Source organism: Rhinoraja longicauda, chromosome 32 (assembly GCF_053455715.1).
Source record: "Rhinoraja longicauda isolate Sanriku21f chromosome 32, sRhiLon1.1, whole genome shotgun sequence".
In the NCBI taxonomy this organism is placed as follows: Eukaryota; Metazoa; Chordata; class Chondrichthyes; order Rajiformes; family Arhynchobatidae; genus Rhinoraja; species Rhinoraja longicauda.
Window position 1 is genome coordinate 13,449,909 of NC_135984.1, and position 19,867 is coordinate 13,469,775.

Consider the following 19,867-nt stretch of genomic DNA (forward strand, 5'->3'; position numbering starts at 1 on the left):
CCTTCTTCAGACTGATGTCAGCCACTGTTTGGTCAATGTTCAGGAAGAATAAGGATCTGAGCCAATTACTTAATGACAATCCTGGATGAGGTCAGGAGAAAGTTATTTGAAAACTGAGAAACATGAAAGAAGTCAACAACGTTAAACCACGCTCCTCAACTTTCAAGCTGTGTTAGGTTTCTGCCGGCAATGGAAGCTGTTCACAAGGTTGTAGCTTACAGGAAGCTGTTACATTTCATATAGCTACGCAGTGTACATGGAGGAGGAAATAAGAAATGGCGTGACATGCATATATGTCTAATTGCAGGAATAAGGGTGTGTCTAAGAAAATTAGATCCATATGCTTTAGTGGCATTAGGGGTGTATAGAGGGACATGGCAGGATAGATGTTGGGATGTTTCTACTATGAGGTGAATCTCAAACAAGGGGCCATAGTTAGAAGACTAGGAGACCACGCGCAAACTTCTCTTAAATCGCTGGAATTCTTCTCTATCCTGGAGGATTATGGAGGCAAGATCATTCGCATATTGAAAGAGGAGGCTGCTAAGCTTTTGAAAGATTGAGAATTGGGCCCCTTTGGGGAACTGGATGAGGCTTGGGGCAGATCTGTCATGACCACGTTGAATGGTGGGGTCAACTTGAAGGGCCAAGTGGCCCACTTCTGCGCCTGTTACCTATGTTCTTATTAGCTGACAAAATAAAACGAGTAGGCTAGGATAATTTTCCTTATGTACATGCAAAGGTCTAACTACTGAGATTCACTTATTTTTCATGCACTCAATGGAAGCTGCCACTCGCTCAAATCCCTAATTCTACAGCAACGTGAATTTGCTGTATCCACCAATTGGATATAACAACTATGAATTTGGGAACATTGTATGTAATACGTGGGCCGAATTAGTTACAACAAGACTGGAGAACTACTTACAAATTACTTTGGAAATTGAGAAGGAGAAAAAAGCTGTCTTGTTAAAACAAAAGTCCAGGGACAAAAAAAATTGTTTCTATGTAACCTCCCCAGAGTAGCCAAACACCATTGTCTTTCCAGAACACATTCTTTGAAATTTACAAGCAATTATTTCTAATCACACTTGCACAACCATACTATTTTGGACTGTGTCACGTATAGCCTTCAGTATTTTTAGCTTACAGTGGCAAAAATAAATGTCAAGCTATTAAAAATACCTTTATTTTTGAAAATACCATGGAAAAAAACGAGTGGTTGTTTCCCTCTTTTCCCCCATTGACAAGATAGATTTTCTAATGCAATCTTCCACAGCATGACCTTTCTTACGAATATAACTTTCACCATATAACAAAATTACCCTTAAGAAGCCACGGAAAAAGAGATTGGCAAATTGACACCATTTATGTTTGGAAAATCTCCAGTGCTTTTTTGCTATTACCTGTTGCAGTAGAGCTCGAACTGCACGATTCCCAATGTGTGCACACCTGCTGTGAGTCCCAATTGCTGACAGGTGAAGCATTGCATCAGTCCCCTCTCCACGGCAGCCACATCCAGTATCATCTGGCAGTCTCGGAGGTGAGGACCAACAATGCTGGGGGTGGGCTGGTATGGAGAAGGGGGGGGGGGGGGGGTGGGGAGGGTGAGTTATATTTTTTGTGTTCATGGCTACACCCTCTGCGATCGATCCCCGTGCTTTGGGCAGCTCCAGGCGACCACGAGACGCTGCTTGATAATTCAGGAGGTCGGAGCGATGACAATGAGAGGGAAGATCCTGCTCCTACTCCAATGCACAGGGAAACGATCTTCAGCTCAAGTGACGTTGCGATGGTCAGGCAGCCACCATGAGGCAGTAGAGGCTACAGGTTTGGAGGAAGCTTCGACCAAAGCCTGCAATCACTGAATGAAATGTAGAGCAGCCATGACATGTGGCACGGAAGGTGTGTCTATCAACCCCTTGGCCAGAACAAGCATTGAGTGAACTTGCTTGTTCTGGATGATATCGTTTCATTTAGAGACACAGCATGGAAGCAGACCCTTTGGCCCACCGAGTCCATGCCGACCATCCATCACCCGTTCACACTAGTTTTATGTTATCCCACTTTCGCATCCATTAGGGACAATTTTACAGAGGCTGATTAACCTACGAACCCCACGTCTTTGGGATGTGGGAGGAAACCCTAGCGCCAGGAGGAAACCGACGCGGTCACAGGAGCAACGTGCAAACTCTACACGGACAGCACCCAAGGTTAGGTTCTTACTCAGGTCTCTGGCACTATGAGGCAGCAGCTCTACCAGCTGCGCCACTGTGCCGCTCCACAGCTTCATGACTGTGTCCAGCAGGTGAGTAGAGTCTTGGGCTGAGTAGATGACGGGGCGACTCTGAGGGGTCAGAAGGTGGTACACTTACCCTCGTCCCAGGTCTAAGGCGTAGCCAAAACTGTCTCATTTCAAAGCTGACCCCAAGATGTTAATAAATATGGTGTCCATCAATCCCCAGCGGCGGTGGCTGTTCTTCCTCTATTTGGGGACTAGCATTACCAACACTTAACCAACCTCATTCACAAGGAGCTGCAGATGCTGGTTTACAAAAACAGACACACAGTGCTGGGGTAACTTACGGGTCAGGCAGCATCGCTGGAGAACATGGACAGGCGATGTTTCACAGCGGGACCCTTAACAATAAACGATAAACACAATAAACACAATTTTAGAGATTTGAACTTTACCTTTATTAAAACTATGAAACATGGAGGAAATGACCATTAGTGACACTGTCACTGATACATAGCACAACCGTACTAGAATAAGAAAATAACTGCAGATGCTGGTACAAATCGATTTATTCACAAAATGCTGGAGTAACTCAGCAGGTCAGGCAGCATCTCGGGAGAGAAGGAATGGGTGACGTTTCGGGTCGAGACCCTTCTTCAGACTGATGTCAGGGGGGCGGGACAAAGGACAACTGTACTAGAGTTGTGTAACCTGATTATGGAGAAACAGATTTAAATAAGAGACGGGGGGTTACATTAAGAACTGGGTACAATATGCAATTACGGACTAGTTTAAAAATGGCACAGATTCTAACTGGGCTGAAGCGTGAGCTGAGCCCATGGTGAAAGCAATGAGCTTGCAAGATCCAGCCAAGGCAAAACACCTCGAAGAAAGAAACTTCAATTATCCTCAGACGGATGCCCACGTTATTCCTTCTCCAACAAAGGCCATTAACGAAAACGACAATAGCACCCTTCGTTTATAAAGCAGTGCCACAAAGCACAAAAGCAAGGTAATAATACCACACCATTATAAAACGTTAATCGGGCCTTATCTGCAGTATTGTGTTCAGTTCTGGTCACCCCATTGCAAGATTCTGGAGGCTTAGAGAGGGCCCAGAGGGATTTTTACAGGGATGCTGTCAGGGATAGGGGATTTCAAGGAAGCTGGTGAAACTAAAAATCGCCCATAGAGCAGAGACAGTAACAGCAGATTTGTGGACCAGTTAAAAGTCGCCAGCATCGTTTTGACTTGTTGAGAGCAACTCCAGCCATTAGTGATGTCCCCACCATTGGCAGTCGTGCCAACATGCACTTGTGTACCAAAGGGCAGTGGCACAGCTGAAATGTACCCCAGCTACTGAAGGGATGAGAGTGCAGGAATAGTGGCATGGATGTGGAGCCACAAGGGACAGCTGATCCTGTAATGTTGAGCAAAAACAAAGTGCTGGAGCAACTCAGCAGCTCAGGCAGCATCTGTGGAGGGAAATGGACAAACGAGGTTTCGAATCGGGACCCTTCTTCAGACTGATGGAGCGAAGGGGAGAAAACTGTGCGGCAATTCACCTCATTTCTCTCTCCCCCTCTCTCTCAATAGACAATAGACAATAGGTGCAGGAGGAGGCCATTCGGCCCTTTGAGCCAGCACCGCCATTCAATGTGATCATGGCTGATCATTCTCAATCAGTACCCCGTTCCTGCCTTCTCCCCATACCCCCTGACTCCGCTATCATTAAGAGCTCTATCCAGCTCTCGTTCCTTCCTCTCGCCTCTCTCTCCCAGCTTTCTCCCCACAGATGCTGCCTGGCCGACTGAGTTCTTCCAGCACCTTTTGACTTGGATGTGATTCTGTTGCCGGGTGTTTGTGTCCACTTCCACGGCACTCACTCCTTTAAATTAGGACAGAATCAATATCTACACGCATAACACGGGAAACTAGGGGGGGGGAGGCAAATGGCAAGGAGTTGACTTTGGGACAATGCAGTTCCAACACGATTACATGTACATATTTCTCTTCAAAGAACAAAAGAAATAAAAGATCCTGATGCTGTAATCAGACCGAACAGATGTTCAGAAAGAAATGCTGGAGAGAGGCCCGAGGGGAGGTGGAGGGGAGGGAGCGTGGGCTGAGTACAACGGCACTGAGGAGGATGAGGTGCAAAGGGATAGAGAGACTGAGGGCAAGAAGGCAGTGGGAGATTGCAAAGGTAGGGAGAGGGGTTTGGGACAACAGGATGAGCAGAGAAAGGGAGACTCCATTTCTTTCAATGTCTTTGCAGTCAACGTCTCTGCAACTTGTCATAAACGTCCCGTTGTCCACCTTTGATCGGCTGAAAGACACAAAGATCAAATCAAAACAGGGAATCAACTTTCTGAAGAACATTTCAGATAAACAGCGATAGGAAAACGTGGCAGCAAGCACAGTGTGGCGATGGCTGAACAGAGGGAAGAGGGAAGAAAAAGGGGGAGGTTTCAGGAATGAAAGGGAAAGGTGAGGGGAGGAGCTAGGAAAAGCGAGGAGTGAATGGGAAGGAGGGGAGGGAAAAATGGGGGGGGGGGGGGGTGTAAGAAGGGAAGGAAGTTATCCCAAGAGAGATTGGGAAAGATGGGAGGGAGAGTGAAGGATAGGGAGGGAGAGGTGGAGGAGAGGGAAGGTACGGTAGGGAGGGAAAAACTGACAGGAAGGCAGATAAGGGAGAGCAAAAGGCAGAGTGGTGCTCACAGAATATTTCAACATAAAAGAGGCCATTCAGCTCATACTGTCTAAGTCATTTCATTAGTGGAGCAATCTAGTTATCCCGTGGTGCCTTTCCCTGCCACTTTCTGATTGGCCGTAATTAATTTCCATTTGAAGCCTTGTGCTGCATTGGTATCCAGCCCGTCAGGCAATCAGTGGTATGATGTTGTCAAGGTGGAGGTTGAATTTTGCAAAGCAAGATACAAAAAATATAGCAAGAAGATAATGACCAGTTAGTCCGTTTTAATCATTCTGCATGCAGGATCAATATCATCAAGGGCAGCAGGGAGAATAGCCTGCACTCTCATGGATATTACCAAGGAAACCTCTACACCCGTCTTAGAGGGCAGATGGAGCCACGTCGAATATTCAGCATTTTTTAGGAAGTATGGTCACTCCAAGATCATAATGCTCCCTTAGAACAGCCACCCGAGAGTGCAACACCACTCAGTGGTAGCTTTCTAATTGTGCAGAGCCCATCAGTATTATCCACTGCTACCTCCTCCATCCCCTTCTCCAGAATGCAGAGTTCCCTCTGGACTGTTCCCTGAGAGTATAATGCTACCTTGGTGGTGACCTGCAGACAGCACAGAGACTTCATTACCACTTGACATTCTAGTATTAGGCCAGTACCTGTCCCAAGGATAGGCCACTGTTCCCTTGGGACTGCATCGTTGTATCGACCAAGAGCTTCAGTCTTAAGAGCGGAGACGTGAATCCAAAGCCTTCTGATTCAGAAGCAAGAATGCTACTCATTGAGCCAAGGATACTGAGTTCAACAGACTAAAACCATAGCACAGAATGGGTTTGACCAGGGGAGATGGAAGGAGTCTTGTTGAGTGTCCATCGTATAAGATAAGGTGCAGTTCCACCAGGTACATTTTAAAGCCAGTGCCCTCAAATGGAGTTGATAAATAACCAGGTACACCAATGACCTTCACCATGAAGGGAGGATAGGTTCATTTGAAAGACTTTACCGCGTATTCACTCTGATGTGCCGCAGCTGCGTGTGGTGGGCGACTCGGTGGAAAGTCCCCAGGTTCACGTGGACGGAAATCTGGACGGGAAAACAGAAGAATAGTAAATACAGGGAGGCAATGGCTGTGCTCGCCAGAGAAACAGACACCTAGCACCTACAGTGTTCCATCAAGACCCTCCGAGAACAGCTGCTACACAGATAGGATACAGGTTAAAGTTCCTTCCTCAGTGTCCCTGTTCAGGAACATTCCCAGTTCAGGAACATTGCAGAGTAGACTAAATTTCCAGCTGCACTCCGAAGCCAAACACACCTTCAGCTTTCACGGACAGTTTCTTCCCAGCTGTTATCAGGCAACTGAACCATCCTATCACCAACTTGAGAGCGGTCCTGACATAGCAGCTACCTCATTGGAAACCCTCGGACTATCCTTAATCGGACTTTACTGGACCTTTCCTTGCGCTAAACGTTATTCCCTTTATCCTGTATCTGGCTTGATTGTATTAAGTCTTTCCGCTGACTGGATGGCACACAAACAAAATGCTTTTCACTGTACCTCAGTACATGTGACAATAGAATAAACAAAACTACTCATAGGTTAGATGTAGGTACTAAGTAAAGCTTCCTCTACACCATGGCATCAAATACTTCCAGGGCTCTTCTGCACTGGTCAAATTACAACAGTAAATCTCTGTTTACTCAATCCCATTATACAGTCCCAGATAGGTGTATAGAAAGGAACCCCAGATGCTGGTTTACACTGAAGATAAGCAAAATGCTAGAGTAATACAGCGGGACAGGCAGCATCTCTGGAGAAAAGGAATAGGTGATGTTTCAGGTTGAGACCCTTCTTCAGATTGAATATAGGTCTCGGCCCGAATTGTCACCTATTCCTTTTCTCCAAAGATGCTGCCTGACCAGCTGAGTTACTCCAGCATTTTGTGTCTATTTCCAGATAGGTGTAGTTTAGGTTAGATACAAAGTCCAGACTAATCTTGATCAGTCTGACGAAGGGTCCTGACCCAAAATATCACCTATCTATTTTCTCCAGCTTGACCCGCTGAATTACTCCTGCAGTTTGTGTCTGTCATTGGTATGAACCACCATCTGCAGTTCCTTTTTTTATTGCATTAGGATATTGTTGGTTCAAACCACAAGGCAGTCGTGCTGCTGTAGGGTGGAGATACATTTAGGCCCTGAATAGAAAAGGAAGACCAATGTTTTTCCTACAAGTTAGGGAAGAACCAGTCAGGCTTCTTACAACGTGCCGATAACTTCATATTCACTTCCACTGAGACTGGTGCTGAATTTCCAACTTATTTTCCAGTTTAGACTTTAGACTTTAGAGATACAGTGCCGAAACAGGCCCTTCAACCTACTGAGTCCACGCCAACCAGCGATCACCCCGTACACTAGCATTATTCTACACATTAGGGACAATTTACAATTTTACCGAAGCCAGTTAACCTACAAACCTGCACGTCTTTGGAGTGTGGGAGGAAGTCAGAGCACCTGGAGAAAACCCATGCGATCACAGGGGGAACGTACAAACTCCATACAGACAGCACCCATAGTCAGGATCGAACCCGAGTCTCTGGCACTGGAAGGCAGCACTGTACGGTTTTGAATGCATGTGTTCCATTTTCCAAACCGCTAAGGTAGCCTCAACATCTTTATTATTTGAAGATAGGCACAAAACGCTGGAGTAACTCAGTGGAACAGGCATCATCTCTGGAAAAATTCTCCAGCATTTCTCCAGGGATGCTGCCTGTCCTGCTGAGTTACTCCAGCATTTTGTGTCTATCTTCAGTTTAAACCAGCATCTGCAGTTCCTTTCATATACACCTTTATTATTTGAGGGCACAGTGAAGGCAAATCCAACCTTTGGCAGTTGCTCCTCTTTGCTTGGCAAACCAGTAGACAAGCCCAGCCACCAGGAGAGTGAAGAACAGATCGCCACAGATGATACCGATGACCACACTAGGGTTGAGTTCAATGCAGCCTTGACAAACTGTGGGGGAAGGAGAAGCAATCCAGCATTCAGAACAGGCAAACTGATAAAAATACAAATGGTGCCGCACATTAACAGACTTCAATGTCACCTCAGGAATGTAGAATCTCACAGCACTGACACCGCAGAACAAAGGCACCTGGCATCCTGTCATATGTTGAAAGACTTGAGTGACTAGGCTTGTATACGCTAGAATTTAGAAGGATGAGAGGGGATCTTATTGAAACATATAAGATTATTAAGGGGTTGGACACCTTAGGGGCAGGAAACATGTTCCCAATGTTGGGGGAGTCCAGAACCAGGGGCCACAGTTTAAGAATAAGGGGTAGGCCATTTAGAACGGAGATGAGGAAAAACCTTTTCAGTCAGAGAGTTGTAAATCTGTGGAATTCTCTGCCTCAGAAGGCAGTGGAGGCCAATTCTCCGGATGCTTTCAAGAGAGAGCTAGATAGAGCTCTTAAAGATAGCGGAGTCAGGGGGTATGGGGAGAAGGCAGGAACGGGGTACTGATTGTGAATGGTCAGCCATGATCACATTGAATGGCGGTGCTGGCTCGAAGGGCTGAATGGCCTACTCCTGCACCTATTGTCTATTGTCTATTGGTAGCTGGCCTCTGTGCTGGGGTTGATGTCCAATTCCATACATCCGCACGCCATCGAGCTTACCTCCATGTTAGAGTTCCCACGTGTATCAACAACACCCCCCTCTCGGCTGAGTACAGAGTGAGAGAAACAAGATGTCATAGGCAGAGTGGGGAATAGGTCAACGGAGACGTGTGAGGCAAATTAATCGAGGCTGGTTGTGACTGAGGATTAAATTGTGAATTTATTCCTTTTAACAAGTCCCTTGAACTGAACTGACACCAGAAGACACTGGAAATAGACACAAAGTGCTGGAGTAACTCAACTGGTCAGGCAGCATTTCTGGAGAACAAACCGTAGATAAGTGGCGTTCCGGGCTGCGACATTTCTTCAAACCTTTCTTCGGAAGAGTCCCAACCTGAAGAGTCACCCTTCCATGTTGCCTGACCCGCCGAGTTACTCCAGCACTATGTGGCTTTCTTTGTAAACCAGTATCTGCAGTTCCTTGTTTCTAGAGACGCTTGAAATAGTCTGTGAGTATTCCAGTACTTTCTATTTTTATTTCAGATTTCCATATTCTGCCAGTTATTGCTGGAAAGACTTTTAAACCAACAGAGCTTTAGAGTTACTTTAATTATCTTGTTTATTTCATTCCACTGGTCATCATTTACCTTTGGCTCGAATGTAGAAGCTATATTTGGAATTAACATTCTTACAATAATATTCGCCATTATTGGAATCGCTGAACTCTTCTATAACATAGACGGACCCACTGTCAATAGAATTTGGTTTTGTCCCTGGTTTCTGCGTCTTAAACCATTCAGGACTCGGTGATTTCGGCAGGGGACAAGTTAAAGTGACAGTGGTCCCTTCAACTTTCACACGAGCTGCCAAAGAAAACAAAAATCATGAATGAGTACAGTAATATTTTCCAAAGTGTCTTCTCATAAATCAACAATTTATGGTGTTTAATTTCAAAAATCAATGTTAAAGTCTAGATTTTACTCACAAGCTGTTTCTGCTGCCACTCCTGTGGAAAGAGAAAAGAACAATGACCAGAACAAAATTTTATAGTCCTTGATCTTTCAATAAATTGAAAGATTCTTTTTTTTCAGCTCAATCAATTTCTATTCCTACTGTGCTACTTGCAGAGGTTTAAGTACGGGGTACAGCATTGGTTTGTGGTGCATATCGGATGGGGTGCTGTCAAGGTGACCCTGCTGTTGGGACAGAGCTGCTGTGTTGGTTGGCGTGTGTTGGTTGGCGTGTGTTGGTTGGCATGTGCTAGTTGAGGGTGTGTGTTGGTTGGCGTGTGTTAGTTGGGGGCATGTGTTGGTTGGCATGTGTTAGTTGGGGGCGTGTGTTGGTTGGCGTGTGTTGGTTGGCGTGTGTTGGTTGGCATGTGTTGGTTGGCGTGTGTTAGTTGGGGGCGTGTGTTGGTTGGTGTGTGTTGGTTGGCGTGTGTTAGTTGGGGGCGTGTGTTGGTTGGCATGTGTTGGTTGGCGTGTGTTGGTTGGCGTGTGTTAGTTGGGGGCGTGTGTTGGTTGGCGTGTGTTGGTTGCGGTGCGTTGCTTGGCGCGTTTCGGGACTAGGGTGCTGTCAGGATCGGCCTCGATACGTATTGAGCTCGGGAGAAGGAATAAGCCTGAGGGACTCGGAAACAATCAATATTGGTCTCAGTTGGCTGAGGTATTCACCAGGATCTTTAACCTGTCATTATCTCTGGCTAAGGTCCCCAAGTGCCTGAAGTCGGCTACCATAGTGCCGATGCCGAAAAAAGCAAAGATTACCAACCTGAACGACTACCGTCCGGTTGCCCTAACTCCAATAGTCATGAAGTGCTTTGAAAGGCCGCTCCTCTCACACATCAAATCCAGCATCCCTGACTCACTGGGGACCCACATCAATTTGCATACAGGGCAAATAGATCCACAGAGGACGCCATCTCTCTGGCTCTTCACACTGTCCTGACTTACCTGGAGAGACAGGGCACGTATGTGAGGATGCTATTCATTGACTATAGCTCTGCCTTCAACACGGTCATCCCCACCAAACTCATCACCAAACTCCACCAGCTAGGCCTCAGCTCGTCGTTATGCGACTGGATCCTGGACTTCCCGCTGGAGCGACCGCAGGCAGTGAGAATGGGCCCGCACCTGTCCTCCACTATCACCCTGAGTACCGGCACACCGCAGGGCTGTGTTCTGAGCCCCATGCTCTACTCCCTCTTCACACACGACTGTGTTCCTGCATTCGACACCAACACCATTGTCAAGTTTGCAGACGACACAACGGTGATCGGGCTCATCACCAACGGTGATGAAACAAAATACAAAGCGGAGGTGCAGAACCTGGCGGACTGGTGCTCTGATAACAACCTGTCCCTAAATACCACCAAGACCAAGGAGCTGATCATCAACTTCCATAGGTCACACAACGGGGAATACGTCCCGATCTTTATCAACGGGGACAGTGTGGAGAGAGTGTCCAGCTTCAAGTTTCTGGGCACCCACATTTCGGAGGACCTCACATGGTCCAATAACACTGCTGCGCTGGTCAAGAAGGCGCAGCAACGACTGTTCTACCTAAGAACACTGAAGAAGTCTGGTCTACCCCAACAGCTGCTGACGACATTCTACCGCTGCACCATAGAGAGCATCCTAACACATGGCATCCCTGTGTGGTATCTCAGCTGCACGGAGGCAGAGAGGAAAGCTCTTCAGCGGGTAGTCCATAGAGCTCAGATGACCATCGAACACAGCTACCAGCCTTGGAGGGCATTTACAACACACAATGCCTCAGAAAAGCCACCAGCATCCACAAAGACTCTTCACACCCCTGCAACAGTCTGTTTGAACTTCTACCATCGGGCAGACGATACAAGGCCTTCTACGCCTGCACCTCCAGACTCAGGAACAGCTTCATTCCCAGGGCCATAGCTGCTATGAACCGGTCCTGCTGAGCCGGATGGTCACATCGCACAGTGAACTGGCACAGATCTCGCACTTTATTCTGTTTTAAAACTGTTCCAATTTGTTGCATTGGGCTGTTTAAATTAATAGCTAATTAATTTATTGCATCGTATGGGAGGCGCATTCCCAATCTCGTTGTACCCCAGTACAATGACAATAAAGATATATTGTATTGTATTATATTGTAACCCTCCAGGGATTGACTTGAAGGAACACAACACATTATCTGAATCTGACACCTTTGGGAGGGGAAATGCAAAATGTACAAAAATATGTGAACAAAATGTTGCCACTCAGTAAACTGCCATGAAATTTCTTGTTCAAATTGTCAAAAGATGAAGTGATAGAGTCATACATCACTGAAACAGGCCCAACCCATCCAACCAGACCAAGATGCCCCATCTAATGTGAGTCCCATTTGCTCACGTTTGGCTCAATTCCCTCTAAATCTTTCCTATCCTTCCAAAAGATGTTTGTATTTTGAATATTTTCAGAAAAGAAATGCTAATACTTGAACATCCTTCAGAGTTCAAAATCAAAAGTGCTTGAATGTTATGGATGCGAATCCCAATTCTCGTGGATTCAGGAGCACAGGAGGATCCTGTGGAGGATGGCTGCCTATATTTATTGATGGACCAAATGATCTGCTGTTTCATAATCTATGCAATAACAGAAGAAGAAGTTCTTAATTATATTTTCAATTCAATATTTTTGAATAAATGGATATTAATTTTGGAATATAAAGATCAAAATGATTAGATCTATAAATTCTGTCCATTAATAAATGCTTCAGGGACAAGTGAAACAGATTCAATGACTTTGGCAAAGAATCAAGGGGTTATGAGGAAAAACGTTTGTTCACGGAAGGTAGCTTGATCAAGATCTTCCTGCCTGTCGCCTTGGTGAAAACAGAATCAAATGGCCAAATGGTCACTTGTCCAAAGGACAAGAAGTCATTCTTGTCAGCACCTGATTGCCATTGTGTTGGGATCAAAGGGTCGGCAGCTTAGAAGGCAGCTACGTTCCCCCATAATCTTTTTAATGTCTTCTCAACTCTGGTCTACTCGCCTTCTACCACAGTTCTGTAAAACCCATGCTTATTTTTGTATATCTAATGTCCTCCAGGTTCTGTTGTTGCTCAGGGGCTAAATATGGACATCGAGACAACTCTTAGCTTCTCCATATGCAGGAGGAGGCAATTTTAACCCAAGTCTTTACAGGTTGGCGGAGCAAGACCATTTCCCACTAACTTTCCCCGGTAATCTGCTACGCCATATGGCCATTAACTGCCTCCAGGTTTTAGCACTCTGCTACACACTACGGGCAAACTAATGCAAACATTTAATCCTGCATGTCTTTGGGATGTGGGAGGAAACAACAGCACCGCACGGTTCCATGGAGAACGTGCAAACCAGGATCGTAAGAAGGAATGGAAATTGCAGCCACTTGGCCATTCAAAATGATCCTGCCTACTCTGCCCCCAGCCTCATCTTCTCTTCTATGCCAGTTCCCCAGATCCCGTAATACCTCTCAAAGGGATGACTGGAGCTATGAGCTAGCAACATTACCACCTGCACCATTTTGACACCTTCCATATGGTGATGAGAGGGGAGCAGAAGCCGTGGCTTTGTAAAACAAAAGGATACAAAGTGCTGGAGTAACTCGGCAGGTCAGACAGTATCTCTGGAGGACATGGATAGGTGACATTTCGGGGTTGGGACCCTTCTTATTTCGGGTCCCTAAGAAGCAGGGTCCCAACCCAAAACGTCACCTATTCATATTCTACAGAGATGCTACCTGACCTACTCAATTACTCCAGCATTTTCTGTCCTTTTATGTAAACCAGCATGTGCAGTATCAACAGCCCGGGTTTGTATCTCGCTGGAAAGATGGTCCGTCTGATGGTGAGACACTCCCTCGAGGCAGATACCTCCAGCACTTCCCCGCCATGTGGCTTGACCCCACAACCCCTCTCTCGATGCTTGAATATCACTTAACAAAATGCATCGATAACCCTGCACAGACTTTGCCCACGCCTCGTGCACAATGAAAGTTGAACTCACCCAGCCACTGGAAGGTCACAGCAAAGACAATTCCAGGGAGTGCCCACAACATCTTTGCTCCCATATCCACGGGGGTCACGGTGTCCTGATGCTGTTTTACCTTTTTAATGGAAGGCAATCAGAAGACTGGGGCCCGGCCCTAACTGTGGGCTGACTCTCAGCTGAAAGCTGCTGGAGTGTTTAACATCGAACAGGAAATGGAGAGAAACAACTGCCTTCACCCACTGTGGCCTTGTACGCAGCTTCTCAACAAAACGCACAAAGCCACAAGTCGACATCCCCCCGCTCTGTACAGTTTCCATCCCGATTTCCGAATCAAGCACTGCCTTCTAACTCTTTAAACTTATATCAACAAATCTGAAGTAATGGAGCCTGCAGTGAGCTGCAGATTAAGATCTAACTGAAGGATAGTGTTGGTTTAACGGAACACGTTTTAGATGGAGAGGGCATGAAAGCAAGTCTGAGGAGAGGAATTAGAAGGGATAGGGATGGTAGGAGGAGTGCCAGAGGAAGGGAGAAGTTGTGTGAGGGAGGGGATGGGTAGTGAGGGAGGGGATGGGTGTGAGGGAGGGGATGGGTGTGAGGGAGGAGAAGGGTGTGAGGGAGGGGATGGGTGTGAGGGAGGAGAAGGGTGTGAGGGAGGGGAAGGGTGTGAGGGAGGAGAAGGGTGTGAGGGAGGGGAAGGGTGTGAGGGAGGGGATGGGTGTGAGGGAGGGGATGGGTGTGAGGGAGGAGAAGGGTGTGAGGGAGGGGAAGGGTGTGAGGGAGGGGAAGGGTGTGAGGGAGGGGAAGGGTAGTGAGCAGCAGAAGACCATCAAGTAGAGAGCTCGGTTTAGAGTAACGATTATTAGAACAAGGAGTGCTTTGAGATCTGTGGCAAACAGGCTCTTGAGACCTTGAAGCATCCTCCAACCTAAGGAGTCCTAAGGGGGTACTGATTGAGAATGATCAGCCATGATCACATTGAATGGCGGTGCTGGCTCGAAGGGCCGAATGGCCTCCTCCTGCACCTATTGTCTATTGTCTATTGAGTCATTTACAGGCTCATTCCAGACCAATGCCATCCCTTGTGTCCCACAAAAAACATTGCAAGCTTAATTCTGGAAGGATTATGCATTAATGCATTATCCATTCCTTCTAACGATCCTGGTCTGCAAGTTCTCCGTGGAACCGAGCGGTGCATGTGGTTTCCTCCCACATCCCAAAGACATGCAGGTTGGTAGATTAAATGTTTGCATTAGACTGCCCATAGTGTGTAGTGAAGTGCTAGAATCTGGAGGCAGTTAATAGGCATATGGGGAAGTAGTTTAATGGGGAAAGTTAGTGGGTAACTTTGAGATGCAACTCAGGCAGCATCTGTGGAGAGAGAAAAACTCAATTAACGCTTCAAATCCTAGATCTTTCATCAGATCTAAGTTCAGTTGGTCAACAAATATGCCTAAAGTTGCAAGTGAAAACACGTTTGACTTCTATCCTTTCCTGGTACTGGTGTGTTCAGACCATCTTTGATCTGAAACATAAAGTCTACTTCTCTCTCCACAGACGGTGTGTAATCTGCTGAGTGCTTCAGCATTTTCTGGCCGTTCTTCAGATTTCTGACATCTGCAGTTTATTGTTTTTCAGCGTTTCATTGAACTTTTCTGCCTTGTATCTGAACTCATTTCAGACCCTCTTTACCCTGTTGCACCTGTGCTCGCTGGCCTACATTGTTCCATGTACCAGCTTTAAAAACATCATCCTTGCTTCCACATCCCTCTGTGATCTTGCTCCTGCAGCCCCTGAGCATGCATGTACATGAACAATCTCCTCCCATTCTGGCCCCATACCTAGATTTGCCTCTATCCCACCCCCATCACTCTCCCCATGCCTCAAGGCTTCAAGCTCCAAAATTACTTTCCTCAAATCCCTCCACCCCCTCTCCTTCTTTGACACTTCATAAAATATATATTTTAAACTTTTGTTTATCTCTGAACTAATATTACTTCACGATGGCCAGTGTAAAATTTTGTTACCGATTTCCTCTTGTAAAATACTTTTCACTATTAATGACCCTGCACAGTATATGGGCATTTCTTAATTACTAGTCATTTTATTTTCAAATTTTAAATTCCCTTGATTTACTTCTATTTTTTTATTAGCACCCGAGAGATTAATCTTTCATTGCTGGAGGTTCCCACACAGTCCTGTTTTCTGATTAACTGAACTGAACAGATCACAGAATCCGGCAGTAAGTCAAGTTACATCTCATTTTGGTTCAAGCTTCAAATTTATTGAGACCAAAACACCTGCAGGGGTGGGAGTTCTCCATCTTAGAAGGCATCAAACAAAAAGTCTAAAGTCAATAACATCACCTCAAAATGGTGGCCAACTACCATGAATATATTGTGGCACAGCAGAGGGCGCTGATGGTCCCTTTTTGAATTGATGTAGTCTACATCTCCACCTGCTGCCAGCAAAGCAATACTGCAGCAGCAACTCCTGATAAAAAGCTTGTGTGTCCATTCCCTCCACAGATGCTGCCTGACCCGCTGAGTTCCACCAGCACTTTAATTTTGCTCAAGATTCCAGCATCTGCAGACTCTTATGCCTCCAGACTTCTTTGAGAATTCCTTTCTATTATTGGTTTATCATTATTGTCACGAGATACAGTGAAATACTTTGTTTTGCACACTGTCCAGGCAAATTATACCATACATGTCCATCAGATAGTGCAAAAGAGAAAATAAAAAAGAGCACAGAATATTGTATTACAGTTACAGAGAAAAGGCAGATTTGAAACAAGTGAAAGGGCTGCAACGAAGTAGATTGTAAGATCAAGAATGCAACCTTAACATAAAAGAGGTTTGTTCAAGAGTTTTATAACAACGGGGAAGAAGCTATTTTTCTGAATCTGGTGGTATGTGCTTTCTAGCGTTTGTATCTTCTGTCTGACAGGTGAGGGGAGAAGAGAGAATGACTGATGTGAGTAACCCTTGATTATGTTGGCTGCTCTCCCGATGAGGATGCTATGAGGCTGCAGGGTAACTTGGATATGTTGGTTGAGTGGGCAGATGCATGGCAGATGTAATATAATGTGGATAAATGTGAGGTTATACACTTTGGTGGCAAGAACAAGAAAGGCAGATTATTATCTGAATGGTGTCAGATTAGGAAAAGGGGAGTTGCAACGAGACCTGGATGTCCTTGTGCATCAGTCACTGAAAGTAAGCATGCAGGTACAGTAGACAATGAAGAAAGCAAATGGCATGTTGGCCTTCATAACGAGAGAATTTGAGTATAGGAGCAAGGAGGTCCTCCTGCAGTTGTTCAGGGCCCTGGTGAGACCACACCTGGAGTATTGTGTGCAGTTTTGGTCTTCTAGTTTGAGGAAGGACATTCTTGCTTTTGAGGGAGTTCAGCATCAGTTCAGCAGGTTAATTCCTGGGATGGCGGGACTGACATATGATGAAAGAATGGATCGACTGGGCTTATATTCACTGGAATTTAGGATGAGAGGGGATCTTATAGAAACATATAAAATTATTAAGGGATTGAACAGGCTAGATGCGGGAAAAATGTTCCCAATGTTGGGCGAGTCCAGAAACAGAGGTCACAGTTTAAGAATAAGGGGTAGGTCATTTAAGATTGAGATGGGGAAAAACATTTTCACCCAGAGAGTTGCGAATCTGTGGAATTCTCTACCACAGAAGCCAGTGGAGGCCAATTCACTGGATGTATTCAAGAGAGAGTTGGATGTGGCTCTTGGGGCTAACGGAATCAAGGGATATGTGGAGAAAGCAGAAACGGGGTACTGATTCTGGATGATCAGCTATGATCATATTGAATGGCGGTGCTGGCTCGAAGGGCTGAATGGCCTGCTCCTGCACCTATTTTCTATGCCCCCATGTTTCTAAAATGGTGTAGATAGAATCGATGACAATGGGGTATGCTGGTTTGGGTGATGGACTAGGCTGTGTTCACAACTCTCTGCAATTTCTTGCAGTCTTGGGCAGGGCAGTTTGCCATACATCCCAATGGGATGTTTTCTGTGGTGAATCTGTAGAATTGGTAAGAGTTGTTGGAGACACATTGCATTTCTGAGGAAGTCGAGACATTGCTGTGCTATCTTGGTTGTGAAGTCAAAGCGTCAATGGGTTGGGCTAGGACAAATTGCCAGTGATATCTGCACTTGGAACTTGAGGCGCTTGACAGATTAGGGTGTGCACTCCACCCACTTCTTCAAATCAATGACCAGCTGTTTTTTGTTGCTGATATTGAGGGAGAGGTTGTTATATTGATGTCATGCTACTCAGCTCTCTATCTCCTTCCTGTGCTCTGCCTCATTGTTGTTTGAGATCCGGCCCACTTCTACTACAGTAAAACTCCGTATTCTGAAAGCCCATGACTGGTGCTGACTCTGTGTTTGAGGTTCCTTGCAATTAGATTTAGAGTCACATACAGCATATAAACCAGGCTCTTCGGCCCACTGAGCCGACACTCAACCAAGTACCTACAATTTCCCATACGTTTTATTCTCCCCTGATTCTCATCAACTTCCGTCACATTCCAACCCTCACCCATACACTCGGGGGCAATTTACAGAGGACGATGAACCAACCGAGCCACAAAGCCTTCGTGATGTGGGGGGAAACAGGAGCATCCAGGGAAACCTCATGCGGTCACGGGGAGAGTGTGCAAACTTCACACAGAGCGCGGCTAAGGTCAGGATTGAGCCCCGGGTCTCCAGCGCTATGAGGCAGCAGCTCGACTCACTGCTCCACCGTGCCACCCCGAGGTTGCTTAAACAGAAATCAAATACAATAAACCATTAAAAATATGTGAATGGGTAGGAATGGACTACTTGGCCCCACCAGCCTGGCCTATCATTCACTAGGAAGATCTGATTGATTTTATCATTTGATCAATTGATTGATCGATTGCTGATCTGATTGTGAGATGAACTCTACCTTCCCAGCTTCTCATGGTAACCTTTCACCCTCTTGCCTGTCAGGACCAGTTCTCACTTTCCTTTTAATGACACATTCCCATGCAAATGCAGGTTGCAACACCTGTCCTTCGATCTCTCCCATCCGACCAGGCAAACTGTACTTAACTGTAGTTCCTACAACGCTGAAAAGCATGTCGAAACACTCAGCAGGTAAGTCAGCATCAGTGGAGAGAGATGAATGGAATTAGCGTTACAGGTTTAAGACTTTTCATGAGATGCAGTTTCCTCCATGAAGACACTCAGAATAATGGTTTAATTTCTCTGCCATTTCCTTATTCCCCCAAAGTAACTTCCTTTCCTTTAGACAGCAAGCTTTACTGATCATTTCCTTTCATGAGTCAAGAGTCAAGTGTTTTATAGTCATATGTCAATTTGAGGGTGGCACAGTCAGGCAGCAGTAGAGTTGCTGCCTCAGAGCGCCAGACACCCAGGTTTGATCCTGACAATGGGTGCTGTCTGTACGGAGTTTGCACGTTCTCCCTGTGACCGCATGGGTTTTCTCCGGGTGCTCCGGTTTCCTCCCACACTGCAAAGACGTAGAGTTTTGTAGGTTATTTGGCTTCTGTTAATTGCAAATTGTCCCTAGTGTGTACGTTAGCTCGTGTACGGGGAGATCGCTGGTCAGCATGGACTCGGTGGCCGAAGGGCATGTTTCCACAATGTATCTCTTAAGTTTAAATGTCCCAAAATGGAACAATGAAATTTTTACTTGCATTCTGTTAACACCATAACAAAACAACAAGAGAGGTCAATATTGATACCGCTGGGTTGTAAGCTGCCCAAACAAAATATGAGGTGCTGTTCCTCCAATTTGTGTTTGGCCTCACTCTGACAGTGGGGAAGGCCCAGGAAAGAAAGGTCAGTGTGGGGAATGGGAAGGGGAGTTAACGTGTTTGGCAACCGGGAGATCACGTAGGTCAAGGCGGACTGAGCGAAGGTGTTCAGCGAAACGATCTATGTTTCGCCCAGTCTATGCTTGGTCTCGTTTTTATCTCTCCCCTGACTCTCAGTCGGAAGAAGGGTCCCGACCCGAAACGTCACCCATTCATTCCTTCTCTCCAGAGATGCTGCCTGTCCCGCTGAGTTACTCCAGCTTTTTGTGTCTATCTACTATTTTATTTTATTACCTATTGGTAGATCAAATTTCCTGTTGGGTTTTCAAAAGAGAGAAATATATTTGTTATAAACGCTGTGCTAATTATAAATCACTGTCATACATTTTAATGTCATTTCCCCAATCTACCACAGCGAAGTCATTCCTCATAACTTTTTTAGTTTGGTTTGTTTCCATTTAAGGTCTCA

The 19,867-nt window shown here is 45.8% G+C and overlaps 1 protein-coding gene across 1 annotated transcript; it reads right to left on the bottom strand.

Annotated features, from left to right (window-relative positions):
• Positions 1 to 2,742: 2,742 nt before the first annotated feature.
• Positions 2,743 to 13,758, bottom strand: LOC144608704 (T-cell surface glycoprotein CD3 epsilon chain-like). Its single transcript, XM_078426717.1, has 6 exons — positions 13,579 to 13,758; positions 9,553 to 9,573; positions 9,215 to 9,430; positions 7,834 to 7,962; positions 5,953 to 6,032; positions 2,743 to 4,568 (listed from the first exon to the last, which is right to left on the bottom strand). The coding sequence occupies exons 1-6, from the start codon at positions 13,640 to 13,642 to the stop codon at positions 4,518 to 4,520; spliced, it is 561 nt and encodes a 186-aa protein (XP_078282843.1). The 5' UTR covers positions 13,643 to 13,758; the 3' UTR covers positions 2,743 to 4,517.
• Between the last annotated feature and the right edge of the window lie 6,109 nt (positions 13,759 to 19,867).